The sequence below is a fragment of the Heptranchias perlo genome, chromosome 7 (genome assembly GCF_035084215.1).
Source record: "Heptranchias perlo isolate sHepPer1 chromosome 7, sHepPer1.hap1, whole genome shotgun sequence".
NCBI lineage: Eukaryota > Metazoa > Chordata > Chondrichthyes > Hexanchiformes > Hexanchidae > Heptranchias > Heptranchias perlo.
This window is the reverse complement of record NC_090331.1, coordinates 2027766-2043718: the sequence shown is the minus strand read 5'-3', so window position 1 is coordinate 2043718 and position 15953 is coordinate 2027766. Positions and strand designations below refer to the sequence as shown.

General features: G+C 52.8%; 1 protein-coding gene across 2 annotated transcripts in view; it reads left to right on the top strand.

Annotated features, from left to right (window-relative positions):
• Positions 1–15953, top strand: part of LOC137323455 (insulin-like growth factor-binding protein 5) — a 28816-nt gene that overhangs the window by 1368 nt on the left and 11495 nt on the right. For both annotated transcript variants that reach the window (XM_067986939.1, XM_067986938.1), the window contains exon 2: positions 15698–15921. In XM_067986939.1, the coding sequence (XP_067843040.1) occupies positions 15698–15921 (224 nt within the window). The remainder of the gene's footprint in view (positions 1–15697; positions 15922–15953) is intronic.

The window sequence follows — 15953 nt, the reverse complement described above, 5'->3', positions numbered from 1 at the left end:
TAGGGGGAAAGAGAGAGAGAGAGAGGGGGAAAGAGAGAGAGAGAGGGGGAAAAAGAGAGAGAGAGGGGGAAAGAGAGAGAGAGGGGGAAAGAGAGAGAGAGGGGGAAAGAGAGAGAGAGGGGGAAAGAGAGAGAGAAGGAGAGAGAGCGAGAGAAGGAGAGAGCGAGAGAGATAGAAGGGGAGAGGGATAGAGAGAGAGGGAGGATAAAGGGAAAGAGAGAGAGAGGGAAGAGAGAGAGAGGATAGAGAGAAAGCGAGCGATTGTGAGAGAGAGGGGATAAGGAAAGAGAGAGAGAGGGATAGAAGGAGAGAGGGAGGAAGAGAGAGTTAGAGAGAGAGGGATAGAGGATAGAGGGATAGAGGGATAGAGGGATAGAGAGAGAGAGAGAGAGAGAGGTAGACGAAGAGCAATAGTCTCATGTAAATGAACAGAAACCAAGAGAGACAGACACACAGGGTGAAAGACACACAGGGTGAAGGACACATAATGAGAGGGATGTGTATAGGGAGATACAAATCACAAGAACGTAGAGGGACAGAGAGAGAGACAGAAACACACAGCGAGTTAGACAGACAAACTGAGCAGATATACGTCCACAGAGTGTGTGACAGAGTGTGTGACAGAGTGTGTGACATCAGAACTACAGCACAGAAACAGCCAATTTGGCCCCACTGGTTTATGCCGGTGTTTGTGCTCCACACGAGACTGAGACAGACAAACCGAGCAGATACACGTCCACAGTGAGACACTGCCTCTGTTGGAGTTTTGATTCTGGGAGCTGGGTTCCTGTGCCTGTGAATTGGCCCCCAGCACTCGCTCAGTAAATCCGTCCCCTTGTGCAAGCAGCAGAATCACAGACCCACAAAAAATCTTGGGGATCTGTGGTTCTGCAACTGGGAGCTGAATTCTGGTCTGCAAATGTCTGCCAGAACCCAGAACTAAAACCTAACATCACGTCAGGCAGAAACTGAGAGAGACATAGAACGAGGGAGAGAGGGACACGGATCATGAGGGAGATGCAGGTTGAGTAAGTAACAAATGCCCCGTCCCCCTCGCTGGCCCCGTCCCCCTCTCCAAGCTTTTGGTCACCTGTCCTAATATCACCTTATGTGGCTCGGTGTTAAATTCTGTCTGATTCCGCTCCTGTGACGGGCCTTGGGACTTTTTACTACATTAAAGGGGCGAAATAAATTCAGGTTGTTATTGTTTGGGAGACGCAGGTAGAGTAAGCGACAAATGCACCTGTCTCAGGAACCTTTTATACGGTGATAAAAGCCGGACAGGGTTTTGAGGGAAAGACGTGAGATTGTCTGCGATAGATAATATTAACCAGCTGAAGGCCACAGTAAATCTGTTGAAAGAATTTTCATGTTATGTACGTTGGTTGCTACCAACGATGCCAGCTGTGTCTGCAGCTCCTCCAGCTGTGGTTTCCACCCAGCTAGCCCTCTTAACCTTCTTTCCAGGCATTTTGCCACCTTCTCCCACCCCCCACACAGATGTGCAGAAGCCTGCCAGCTGTTCATGCACCCTCTGCAGCAGCTGTTCCAGCCTGCTCGAATTTTTCCATGCTCCCATCCCTCGCCAGCTGTGCTTTCCACCCTGCCGGATGTGTTCGATGCCCTCTCCAGCTGTGCTTTCCACCCTGCCAGATGTGTTCGATGCCCTCTCCAGCTGTGCTTTCCACCCCGACAAATGTTTCTGCTTCCCCCCCGCCCCCCCACCCCCCTCCAGATGCTGTAGTGCCAAACTGCAGCTGTTGGAGGGGCCTTTGGACAGCTGACTGCACAAATCCCGCACAGGGTTCCCTGGAATGCTCGTAAATTCTGGGATCAGCTGTTTGGCGAGAAATGCAGGCTTGGGTTAGGAGCAGGAATATGCTGCTTCTGGGGCCAGACCTGTAAAGAGCAGATTAGGGAGGGGCTGAGAGCTATTCTCTCCAAACAGAAGCGGGTTTGTGTTGCAGAATCCTGGGGAAAGGTTCCTCCCCGATGGCGCTGTCGTTCGTTGCATTGTTAATTCACACGCACACAACTATCTGCATTCAGACCATCACATTACTCGAGTATGGAGAGGGACAGACTTGATGGGTTGAACAAGGAAGGGCAGGAGAAGGGACAAGGGGAGAGCTCTTTCAAAGACAGACAAAGAGAGAGAGAGAGAGACAGCACAGGTGAGATGGGCTGAATGGGACTAAGGGGATTTAAGTGTCACCCGCGCGGTTCAGTCTGTAGCACTCTCGTCTGAGTTAGAAGGTCATGGGTTCGAGACCCACTGTCTATTCAGGGTAAGGGTCACTCACTGTGTAACTGTACAGAGTCACTGTTTATTCAGGGTAAGGGTCACTCACTGTGTAACTGTACAGAGTCACTGTTTATTCAGGGTAAGGGTCACTCACTGTGTAACTGTACAGAGTCACTGTTTATTCAGGGTAAGGGTCACTCACTGTGTAACTGTACAGAGTCACTGTTTATTCAGGGTGAGGGTCACTCAGTGTGTAACTGTACAGAGTCACTGTTTATTCAGGGTGAGGGTCACTCAGTGTGTAACTGTACAGAGTCACTGTTTATTCAGGGTGAGGGTCACTCAGTGTGTAACTGTACAGAGTCACTGTTTATTCAGGGTGAGGGTCACTCAGTGTGTAACTGTACAGAGTCACTGTTTATTCAGGGTAAGGGTCACTCACTGTGTAACTGTACAGAGTCACTGTTTATTCAGGGTGAGGGTCACTCAGTGTGTAACTGTACAGAGTCCCTGTTTATTCAGGGTGAGGGTCACTCACTGTGTAACTGTACAGAGTCACTGTTTATTCAGGGTAAGGGTCACTCAGTGTGTAACTGTACAGAGTCACTGTTTATTCAGGGTGAGGGTCACTCAGTGTGTAACTGTACAGAGTCACTGTTTATTCAGGGTGAGGGTCACTCAGTGTGTAACTGTACAGAGTCACTGTTTATTCAGGGTTAGGGTCACTCAGTGTGTAACTGTACAGAGTCACCGTCTATATCAGCAGGTTAAGGGTTAATGCCGTCGATCCCGAGCCTGTCCTGTTCTTTTTCTGGTTGTGTTTGATGGGATCTTTGCCAAAGGCCAAAGCTTTTTAAAAAAAATATATACATATTACTTTTAATCTCCTCTGTGAGCCAGTTTATTTTGCCTGCGTTGTTGCAATGTCTCCTCTCGCACCAAATAAAAACTCAAAAGATTATCGTTGAAGAGACAGAAAGTGAGAGTCCATGGACGATGGATCCACTTCTTGCCCGGTGTGTGAGTGAATGGATTGTGGCCAGTGCAGGTTCCGGAGTGGGGGAAGCAGCAGCTTTCAGACCTCACCTCTGTGGGAAGTTTGTTCAAACACTGTCAGAGAGCAGGAGTTGGGGGGAGCTTCGCGCAGCAGAACTGAGGCCCCAGGTTTTGGTCCCTGCTCTGCCTCTGTTTGATAATAATACGCAGTGGGGAAGAGTTTCTGCTTTGGGAGCAATCAGGAGATTGTACTGGTTAGGGTCGGCTCAAATTAATTTGCATAATCACAAACATAATATCTTCCCTGAACCAGCGCAGTCGGGCAGTTATAGAACAGAATCCTTTCTTTTATTCTTTCCATTAAAAAGTATTCCTTGATGGATTTGAGGGGGAACCCAGTGTAATTTTATGATTGATTTGAGGGGGAACCCGGTGTCAGGGTGTCCTGTCCTCTGCCTGTGAGTAACCTGATTTAAAATCACTGAAAATGACTTTAAAGAGCCTATACTGAACCATTTAATCATTTCATTGGTGGGCACTAATTAGTTTCTTAGTAAATTAACGATTGTTTGATATGAGAGAACTTTTAAAACGCGCTCCACTGGTGCCTGTGCACCTCAGAAAATGAGTGCAGTTTGAAGAGTTTCCTGAACCAGTGCGATCGGGGCAATCGGCCAACGTCCACCTGGGGGCCCGGTCACTTTATGGGCGGGGCCTGACTCGAGCCAATTGAATCTTGAACCAGTGGAAAAGATCACGGGAAACACGAACGTGAGTGGTTTTTGGACGTAACTTAGGTTTAAAATTCCCCCGATCGTTTGCTTGTCCGATCGAGCGCCCGGACTGCGCTGATACAACTAACAGAAACTCAACCCCAATTACCTCATTTATTTACCACAGGTTCAATAAACATTGGGTAGCTGAGTCACACTAAGCAGGAACGTCCCGGATCGATCAGTGAACATGTCAGCATTTCCCGCTCCTGATCCCTCTGTACTGACACTTTCTGCGAACCTTGTGCGTGCCACGATTGTTTTGTGGACAAGAATCACGGTTGCTTGTAATGCCCACCACAGTTGAATAGCTCTTCACCAGGCACTGTTACAGATTCTCATTTGTAGCTTGGCCCCTTGGGTACGGTATTGGTGAGTGACGGGTGCCTGTCATTTAAGACCCTGGCTGTACTGGATGGGCTCAGCCCACACACCCATGGTGCGAGTGTTACTGTATTCATTGTGCTGTAGTAACCACTGTCTCACCCACAGGTACAGTTCCACAGACACGATGCCACAGACACGGCCTCTCAGTGGGGTACAGTTCCACAGACACTGACTCTCACTGGGGTACAGTTCCACAGACACTGACTCTCACTGGGGTACAGTTCCACAGACACTGACTCTCACTGGGGTACAGTTCCACAGACACTGACTCTCACTGGGGTACAGTTCCACAGACACTGACTCTCACTGGGGTACAGTTCCACAGACACTGACTCTCACTGGGGTACAGTTCCACAGACACTGACTCTCACTGGGGTACAGTTCCACAGACACTGACTCTCACTGGGGTACAGTTCCACAGACACTGGCTCTTACTGGGGTACAGTTCCACAGTCACTGACTCTCACTGGGGTACGGGTCCCACGGACACTCACTCTCACTGGGGTACAGTTCCACAGACTCTGACTCTCACTGGGGTACAGTTCCACGGGCTCTGACTCTCACTGGGGTACAGTTCCACAGACACTGACTCTCACTGGGGTACAGTTCCACAGTCACTGACTCTCACTGGGGTACGGGTCCCACGGACTCTGACTCTCACTGGGGTACAGTTCCACAGACACTGACTCTCACTGGGGTACAGTTCCACAGACACTGACTTTCACTGGGGTACGGGTCCCACAGACTCTGACTCTCACTGGGGTACAGTTCCATGGGCACTGACTCTCACTGTTGCAGTATGAGAAGGCCAGGCAGTTCTGATCTGGGCTGGTGTTGAAGTCTTTGCTACAGTGAGTTTCCAGTGTAAGGGGACACCATCCTCCGATATATTTAAACTCCGGAGGGCAGTTGTTGGCAATGCAGCTCTCAGCCTGTTCCAGGATCAGATTCTGCTTTTGTCTGGTGCCAGAAGTATGGAATACTCCACTTCTCTCTCCCCCTCCCCCGCTGTCCTCTCCCCCTCCCCCGCTCTGTGATCTCTTTCCCCCTCCCCTTTTCAAGTATTTATCCGATCTGCTTCCACCGCCCTTTCAGGCAGCGCATTCCAGATCAGAACAACTCGCTGCGTAAAAAATTCTCCTCATCTCCCCTCTGGTTCTTTTGCCGATCACCTTAAATCTGTGTCCTCTGGTTACCGACCCTCCTGCCACTGGAAACAGTTTCTCCTTATTTACTCTGTCAAAACCCTTCATCATCATGAACACTTCTCTCAAATGTCCCCTTAACCTTCTCTGTTCTAAGGCAAACAATCCCAGCTTCTCCTCTTGTTTAAGGAGGTAACAAGGAGGGTCGATGAGGGTAATGTGTTTGATGTAGTCTACATGGATTTTAGCAAGGCTTTTGACAAGGTCCCACATGGCAAAAAATAAAAGCCCATGGGATCCAAGGGAATGTGGCAAATTGGATCCAAAATTGGCTCAGTGGCAGGAAGCAAAGGGTAATGGTCGACGGGTGTTTTTGTGACTGGAAGGCTGTTTCCAGTGGGGTTCCGCAGGGCTCAGTACTCGGTCCCTTGCTTTTTGTGATATATATTAATGATTTGGACTTAAATGTGGGGGCATGATCAAGAAGTTTGCAGATGATACAAAAATTGTCCGTGTGGTTGATAGTGAGGAGGAAAGCTGTAGACTGCAGGAAGATATCAATGGACTGGTCAGGTGGGCAGAAAAGTGGCAAATAGAATTCAATCCAGGGAAGTGTGAGGTAATGCATTTGGGGAGGGCAAACAAGGCAAGGGAATACACAATAAATGGGAGGATACTGAGAGGTGTAGAGGCAGTGAGGGACCTTGGAGTGCATGTCCACAGATCCCTGAAGGTAGCAGGACAGGTAGATAAGGTGGTTAAAAAGGCATACGGGATACTTTCCTTTATTAGCCGAGGCATAGAATATAAGAGCAGGGAGGTTATGCTGGAACTGTATAAAACACTAGTTAGGCCACAGCTAGAGTACTGTGTACAGTTCTGGTCACCACATTACAGGAAAGATGTGATTGCACTGGAGAGGGTGCAGAGGAGATTTACGAGGATGTTGCCAGGGCTGGAGAATTTTAGCTATGAGGAAAGATTGTATAGGCTGGGGTTGTTTTCCTTGGAACAGAGGAGGCTGAGGGGAGATTTAATTGAGGTGTATAAAATTATGAGGGGCCCAGATAGAGTGGATAGGAAGGATCTATTTCCCTCAGCAGAGGGGTCAGTGACCAGGGGGCATAGATTTAAAGTAATTGGTAGAAGGATTAGAGGGGAGCTGAGGAGAAATGTTTTCACCCAGAGGGTGGTGGGGGTCTGGAACTCACTGCCTGAGAGGGTGGGAGAGGCAGAAACCCTCAACTCATTTAAAAAGTACCTGGATGTGCACCTGAAGTGCCGAAACCCACAGGGCTACGGACCAAGTGCGGGAAAGTGGGATTAGGCGGGATAGTGTTTTTTCGGCCGACGTGGGCAGGATGGGCCGAATGGCCTCTTTCTGTGCTGTAACTTTCTATGATTCTCCAGTCTCTACCTAACTGAAGTCCCTCATCCCTGGTACCATTCTAGTAAATCTCTTCTGCACCCTGTCTAAGGCCTTCACATCTTGCCTGAAGTCCGGTGCCCAGAACTGGACACAATACTCCAGTTGTGGTCGAACCAGTGTTTTATAAAGGTTCATCATGACTTCCATACTTTTGTACTCTGTGCCTCTATTTATAAAGCCCAGGAATACAATGTGTTGTTGTACCCCCTTTAATATTTTGAGAATCGAATTGCAAATGACGACTACCTCAACACAATATTCGGTCCAGGATTGGTTTGATTCCAATAAAACTGCTAAAGGACACAGACAGAAACCCCAAGCCCTCCTTCACAACCTGTTAGGATTCCAGTGAATTGTTATTCTTTGCCTTAAACAGTGAGATTATTAAAAATATTTGCCATGTGTTCTCAGTGCTCTCTTTGTATTGCTGAGAGCATCTCACAAAGTCCCGTTTTAAATGTCTGAAATTTGGAGATTTCAGAATGCTTGTTTACAGTGTGGAGAGGAGAGAGAGAGAGCAGTAACCACAGAGCTTCATCTCAGACCCAGCCTCACGTCTGTAATGTGGCATAAAATAACCCACTTCAACCTCAGGTCCAGCAACGGCTCGAATTTAAAATTCTCATCCTCGTGTTCAAATCCCTCCGTGGCCTCGCCCCTCCCTCTCTCTGTAACCTCCTCCAGCCCTACAACCCTCCGAGATCTCTGCGCTCCTCCAATTCTGGCCTCTTGTCCATCTCCCCGATTTCCATTGCTCCATCATTGGCGGCCGTGCCTTCAGCTGCCTGGGCCCTAAGCTCTGGAATTCCCTCCCTAAACCTCTCCGCCTCTCTCTCCTCCTTTAAGACCCTCCTTAAAACCTCCCTCTTTGACCAAGCTTTTGGTCACCTGTCCTAACATCTCCTTATGTGACTCGATGTGAAGTTTTGTTTGATAATCGCTCCTGTGAAGCACCCTGGGAGGTTTTACTACGTTAAAGGCTCGAAATAAATGCAAGTTGTTGTTGTCTAATGCCACCCATTCTGGTCTGATGCTCGAGACGTTCCTTCAGTGATGAGCAGGGAGTTCTCCCAGTGTCATGTTGATCTGTGTTGTATGAGACCCCTGGGATTGGCCACGTCTCATTGGCAATTTCCCAGGAGGTTGCAGTCTGTGCGCTGCGTCATCTCCTCGTTAGCTAGAGTGTCTCCCCCCTCGCCCCCCCCCCTTGTAATCGGCCCTCGCCCCCCGCCTTGTAATCGGCCCTCGCCCCCCCCCTGTAATCGGCCCTCGCCCCCCGCCTTGTAATCGGCCCTCGCCCCCCGCCCTGTAATCGGCCCTCGCCCCCCGCCTTGTAATCGGCCCTCGCCCCCCGCCTTGTAATCGGCCCTCGCCCCCCGCCTTGTAATCGGCCCTCGCCCCCCGCCTTGTAATCGGCCCTCGCCCCCCGCCTTGTAATCGGCCCTCGCCCCCCGCCTTGTAATCGGCCCTCGCCCCCCGCCTTGTAATCGGCCCTCGCCCCCCGCCTTGTAATCGGCCCTCGCCCCCCGCCCTGTAATCGGCCCTCGCCCCCCGCCCTGTAATCGGCCCTCGCCCCCCGCCCTGTAATCGGCCCTCGCCCCCCGCCCTGTAATCGGCCCTCGCCCCCCGCCTTGTAATCGGCCCTCGCCCCCCGCCTTGTAATCGGCCCTCGCCCCCCGCCTTGTAATCGGCCCTCGCCCCCCGCCTTGTAATCGGCCCTCGCCCCCCGCCTTGTAATCGGCCCTCGCCCCCCGCCTTGTAATCGGCCCTCGCCCCCCGCCTTGTAATCGGCCCTCGCCCCCCGCCTTGTAATCGGCCCTCGCCCCCCGCCTTGTAATCGGCCCTCGCCCCCCGCCTTGTAATCGGCCCTCGCCCCCCGCCTTGTAATCGGCCCTCGCCCCCCGCCTTGTAATCGGCCCTCGCCCCCCGCCTTGTAATCGGCCCTCGCCCCCCGCCTTGTAATCGGCCCTCGCCCCCCCGCCTTGTAATCGGCCCTCGCCCCCCCGCCTTGTAATCGGCCCTCGCCCCCCCGCCTTGTAATCGGCCCTCGCCCCCCCGCCTTGTAATCGGCCCTCGCCCCCCCGCCTTGTAATCGGCCCTCGCCCCCCCGCCTTGTAATCGGCCCTCGCCCCCCCGCCTTGTAATCGGCCCTCGCCCCCCCGCCTTGTAATCGGCCCTCGCCCCCCCGCCTTGTAATCGGCCCTCGCCCCCCCGCCTTGTAATCGGCCCTCGCCCCCCCGCCTTGTAATCGGCCCTCGCCCCCCCGCCTTGTAATCGGCCCTCGCCCCCCCGCCTTGTAATCGGCCCTCGCCCCCCCGCCTTGTAATCGGCCCTCGCCCCCCCGCCTTGTAATCGGCCCTCGCCCCCCCGCCTTGTAATCGGCCCTCGCCCCCCCGCCTTGTAATCGGCCCTCGCCCCCCCGCCTTGTAATCGGCCCTCGCCCCCCCGCCTTGTAATCGGCCCTCGCCCCCCCGCCTTGTAATCGGCCCTCGCCCCCCCGCCTTGTAATCGGCCCTCGCCCCCCCGCCTTGTAATCGGCCCTCGCCCCCCCGCCTTGTAATCGGCCCTCGCCCCCCCGCCTTGTAATCGGCCCTCGCCCCCCCGCCTTGTAATCGGCCCTCGCCCCCCCGCCTTGTAATCGGCCCTCGCCCCCCCGCCTTGTAATCGGCCCTCGCCCCCCCCGCCTTGTAATCGGCCCTCGCCCCCCCGCCTTGTAATCGGCCCTCGCCCCCCCGCCTTGTAATCGGCCCTCGCCCCCCCGCCTTGTAATCGGCCCTCGCCCCCCCGCCTTGTAATCGGCCCTCGCCCCCCCGCCTTGTAATCGGCCCTCGCCCCCCCGCCTTGTAATCGGCCCTCGCCCCCCCGCCTTGTAATCGGCCCTCGCCCCCCCGCCTTGTAATCGGCCCTCGCCCCCCCGCCTTGTAATCGGCCCTCGCCCCCCCGCCTTGTAATCGGCCCTCGCCCCCCCGCCTTGTAATCGGCCCTCGCCCCCCCGCCTTGTAATCGGCCCTCGCCCCCCCGCCTTGTAATCGGCCCTCGCCCCCCCGCCTTGTAATCGGCCCTCGCCCCCCCGCCTTGTAATCGGCCCTCGCCCCCCCGCCTTGTAATCGGCCCTCGCCCCCCCGCCTTGTAATCGGCCCTCGCCCCCCCGCCTTGTAATCGGCCCTCGCCCCCCCGCCTTGTAATCGGCCCTCGCCCCCCCGCCTTGTAATCGGCCCTCGCCCCCCCGCCTTGTAATCGGCCCTCGCCCCCCCGCCTTGTAATCGGCCCTCGCCCCCCCGCCTTGTAATCGGCCCTCGCTCCCTGGTATTCCCACCTTTCTCCCCCCCCCCCGGTAATCCTCCCAGTAATCCCTCTTGTCCCCCTGTATTTCTGCCCCCACCCCCCGGCCCCCCTTTAGTAAATTGAGAGACTGTGTTGAGGAACTGGTTTCATTTGGTGAGCTGCACCGCCCTCTGGTGGCGGATTGAATGAATTACTCGCAGTCACCGGCCGCCCCTTTAACATCACCTGGGCCGCCCCTTTAACATCACCTGGGCCGCCCCTTTAACATCACCTGGGCCGCCCCTTTAACATCACCTGGGCCGTTACAGAGACGACAGCAGCTAATTGCAGAAAGCGAGATTCTCCCCCCTCTTCTCTTTTCCCCCGTCCTTTCCCCCTTCTCCATCCCCCAAAACACAGAGTGGTGAGACCAACGAGCAATTACTGATCATCGGGGGTGGGTGTTGGGGCAAGAATATTGGGTGGGAGTCAGGCCGAAAGAGGGAGGGTGGGGAGGGGATATTTATGATTTTGCATCCAAATGCGATAAGAATTTAGTTGTGCAGGAGTGGGGGAGGAGGGACCGAGCTCTATTCATTTAACTCTTAATGGGTACGGTAGCATAGTGTGGTTATGTTACTGGACTAGTAATCCAGAGTCATGAGTTCAAAGCCCGTCTTGGTAGCTGGGAATTTAAATTCAATTAATTAAATAAAATCTGGAATAAAAAAATACTAGTATCAGTAATGATGGCCATGAAACTACCGGATTGTCGTTAAAACCCATCTGGTTCACTAATGTCCTTTAGGGAAGGAAGCCTGCCGCCCTTACCCGGTCTGGCCTATATGTGACTCCAGACCCACAGCAATGTGGTTGATTCGTAATCGCCCTCTGAAATGGCCGAGCAAGACACTCAGTTCCACAATCTTGCTACAGAAAGTCACAATAAAACCCACCGGACACGACAAAGGCAAACCAAGCCCAGTCGACCCTGCAGAGTCCTCCTCACCAATCTGAGCCTATGTAGGCACTGCTCCTCAGAGAGGTGCAGGAAGCTCAGCCTCTACCTGTACACCCTCTCATGTGGGTAGTGCCTCCCGCGATCTCAGCCCCTCCGTTGGTCCCCTCTCTGTTCTCCTCCAGGTCCTTGTGGCATACCTCTGTCTTGTGCACCTGCAACTGCCAGACCTGCATGCTGTGCCTGCCGTGGATGGTGATGTGTCTCCTCCTCAGGTGCACTGTTCAATAGATCCATTGCGCCCCCCCACCCCACCCCCCCACCATCCTGATGTTGTCAGTTTGAGGGTGTCCAAATGTAGGTAAATATGTCTGAACTCGAGAATTCTCAGTGCGAACAAAGAAATCTCAGCCTAAACACAAAGAACTCCCAGCTAAAGGTTTGTCTGAGGGAACTGGAGTGCCCAACTGCAAAAAAAAATCACCCTTTGTTCACGTGTTAATCACTGGTTTAAAGGCCCAAATGAGGGTTGGCTGGAAATTGCCTCCGTTTCCATGGCGTGCTTCAGAGGCCACGGGAGACACGTTCAGGAGAAGTTAAAATTGATTCTCTTGCAGAATCCACAAAAATGTAATCCCCTTAAGTGGTTTGAATACCTAAATTGGCCCTTTAAATATCGGCCCGCCGGCTTCAGGTGGCGTTGGGACTTTGAGGTTTCTGTTGCACGCACACAGACACACACGCACACGCACACAGACACACACACACACGCGCACACACACACACACACAATCACACCCGGATCAAACCCGGAAGTGGGCGTGTTGGAGCTGCCCACTCGCCCCCAACCCACCCGTTCCAGGGGGTTAAAATTACATAAGAACAGAAGAACTAGGAGCAGGTACGGTAGCATAGTGGTTATGTTACTAGACTAGTAATCCAGAGGCCTGAACTAATAATCCTGTGAATCATGAGTTCAAATCCCACCACAGTATCTGGGGAATTTAAATTCAATTAATTAAGTAAAATCTGGAATTTAAAAAAAACTAGTCTCAGTAATGGTGGCCATGAAACTACCGGATTGTCGTAAAAACCCATCTGGTTCACTAAAGTCCTTTAGCGACAGAAGCCTGCCGTCCTTACCCGGTCTGGCCTATATGTGACTCCAGACCCACAGCAATGTAACTGATTCTGAAATGGCCCAGCAAGCCACTCAGTTGTACAATCTTGTTTAAAAAAAGTCATAACAAGAATAAAATTGGACAGACCACCAGGCACTGGATACGACAAAGGCAAACCAAGGCCAGTCCTCCTCACCAACATCTGGGGATTGTGCCAAAATTGGGAGAGCTGTCCCACAGACTAGTCAAGCAACAGCCTGACATAGCCATACTCACAGAATCATACCTTTCAGCCAATGTCCCAGACTCTTCCATCACCATCCCTGGGTATGTCCTGTCCCACGGGCAGGTCAGACCCACCAGAGGTGGCGGTACAGTGATATACAGTCAGGAGGGAGTGGCCCTGGGAGTCCTCAACATTGACTCTGGACCCCATGAAATCTCATGGCATCAGGTCAAACATGGGCAAGGAAACCTCCTGCTGATTACCACCTACCGCCCTTCCCTCAGCTGATGAATCAGTCCTCCTCCATGTTGAACACCACTTGGAGGAAGGACTGAGGGTAGCAAGGGCACAGAATGTACTCTGGGTGGGGGACTTCAATGTCCATCACCAAGAGTGGCTCGGTAGCACCATTACTGACCGAGCTGGCTGAGTTCTGAAGGACATAGCTGCCAGACTGGGCCTGCGGCAGGTGGTGAGCGAACCAACATGAGGGAAAAGCCTACTTGACCTCATCCTCACCAATCTACCTGTCGTAGATGCATCTATCCATGACAGTATTGGTAGGAGTGACCACCGCACAGTCCTCGTGGAGACGAAGTTCCGTCTTCACACTGAGGACACCATCCAACGTGTTGTGTGGCACTACCACCGTGCTAAATGGCATAGTTTCAGAACAGATCTAGCAGCTCAAAACTGGGCATCCATGAGGCATTGTGGGCCATCAGCAGCAGCAGAATTGTATTCCAGCACAATCTGTAACCTCATGGACCGGCAAGGTCGATAGTCAAAATCTTTTCCCAAATGTAGGGGAGTCTATAACGAGGGGGCATAGATTTAAGGTGAGAGGGGAGAGATACAAAAGGGTCCAGAGGGGCAATATTTTCACTCAAAGGGTGGTGAGTGTCTGGAATGAGCTGCCAGAGGCAGTAGTAGAGGCGGGTACAATTTTGTCTTTTAAAAAGCATTTGCACAGTTACATGGGTAAGATGGGTATAGAGGGATATGGGCCAAGTGCAGGCAATTGGGACTAGCTTAGTGGTATAAACTGGGCGACATGGACATGTTGGGCCGAAGGGCCTGTTTCCATGTTGTAACTTCTATGATTCTATATTCCTCACTCTACCATTACCAACAAGCCAGGGGATCAACCCTGGTTCAATGAGGAGTGTAGAAGAGCATGCCAGGAGCAGCACCAGGCGTACCTAAAAATGAGGTGCCAACCTGGTGAAGCTACAACTCAGGACTGCATGCATGCTAAACAGCGGAAGCAACATGCTATAGACAGAGCTAAGCGATTCCACAACCAACGGATCAGATCAAAGCTCTGCAGTCCTGCCGCATCCAGTCGTGAATGGTGGTGGACAATTAAACAACTAACGGGAGGAGGAGGCTCTGTAAACATCCCCATCCTCAATGATGGCAGAGTCCAGCACGTGAGTGCAAAAGACAAGGCTGAAGCGTTTGCAACCATCTTCAGCCAGAAGTGCCAAGTGGATGATCCATCTCAGCCTCCTCCCGATATCCCCACGTCACAGAAGCCAGTCTTCAGTCAATTCGATTCACTCCACGTGATATCAAGAAACGGCTGAGTGCACTGGATACAGCAAAGGCTATGGGCCCCGACAACATCCCAGCTGTAGTGCTGAAGACTTGTGCTCCAGAACTAGCTGGGCCTCCAGCCAAGCTGTTCCAGTACAGCTACAACACTGGCATCTACCCAACAATGTGGAAAATTGCCCAGGTATGTCCTGTCCACAAAAAGCAGGACAAATCCAATCCAGGCCTCATTACAGCTTTGATCCAAACATGGACAAAAGAGCTGAATTCCAGAGGTGAGGTGAGAGTGACCAGCGCACTGTGGCTGCAGTGTGTACCATCCACAGGATGCACTGCAGCAACTCGCCAAGGCTTCTTCGACAGCACCTCCCAAACCCGCGACCTCGACCACCTGGAAGGACAAGAGCAGCAGGCACATGGGAACAACACCACCTGCACGTTCCCCTCCAAGTCACACACCATCCCGACTTGGAAATATATCGCCGTTCCTTCATCGTCGCTGGGTCAAAATCCTGGAACTCCCTTCCTAACAGCACTGTGGGAGAACCTTCACCACACGGACTGCAGCGGTTCAAGAAGGCGGCTCACCACCACCTTCTCAAGGGCAATTAGGGATGGGCAATAAATGCCGGGCTCGCCAGCGACGCCCACATCCCATGAACGAATAAAAAAAAAATCTCACTCCTGACTTGTGCCTTGTAGATGGTGGAAAGGCTTTGGGGAGTCAGGAGGTGAGTCACTCGCTGCAGAATACCCAGCCTCTGACCTGCTCTTGTAGCCACAGTATTTATGTGGCTGGTCCAGTTAAGTTTCTGGTCAATGGTAACCCCCAGGATGTTGATGGTGGGGGATTCAGCGATGGTAATGCCATTGAATGTCAAGGGGAGTTGGTTAGACTCTCTCTTGTTGGAGATGGTCATTGCCTGGCACTTGTCTGGCACGAATGTTACTTGGGATAATGACCAGATCATCTGTTTTAGTGATGTTGGTTGAGGGATAAATTTTAACCAGGACACCGGGGAGAACTCCCCTGCTCTTCTTCGAAATAGTGGCCGTGGGATCTTTTACATCCATCTGAGAGGGCAGACGGAGCCTCGGTTTAACGTCTCATCCAAGAGACAGCACCTCCTACAGTGCAGCACTCCCTCAGTACTGACCCTCCGACAGTGCGGCGCTCCCTCAGTACTGACCCTCCGACAGTGCAGCGCTCCCTCAGTACTGACCCTCCGACAGTGCAGCGCTCCCTCAGTCCTGACCCTCCGACAGTGCAGCGCTCCCTCAGTCCTGACCCTCCCACAGTGCAGCACTCCCTCAGTACTGACCCTCCCTCAGTACTGACCCCTCCCTCAGTACTGACCCCTCCCTCAGTACTGACCCCTCCCTCAGTACTGACCCCTCCCTCAGTACTGACCCTCCCTCAGTACTGACCCTCCGACAGTGCGGCACTCCCTCAGTACTGACCCTCCCTCAGTACTGCACTGGGAGTGTGAGCCTGGATTACGTTCTCAACTTTCTCGTTTGGGGCTTAAAGTTTCAGATTAACATGAGATTCGCTAAAACCTGACCGGTTCCTTTGCTTTTTGTGATTTGTTACAGAGAAGGCATCTCTCGAGGCCGAGGAATCCATAGCCAGTGACACGGCAGAAGAAGGTTACATTTCAAAACCACAGCCCAAAAAGCACAACCGTCTTTCCAGCCACAAGGTGGAGGCACTGAAGAAAGATCGTCAGAACAGACTGCGTATCTCCAAGGTCATCTCATCCTCCGAAAACACTGCCCACGATCGGCACCAGGCGGGTTACAAGCAGGATTCAGACCACGTAAGTGAGGACCCATCCAAGCATGTGTATCC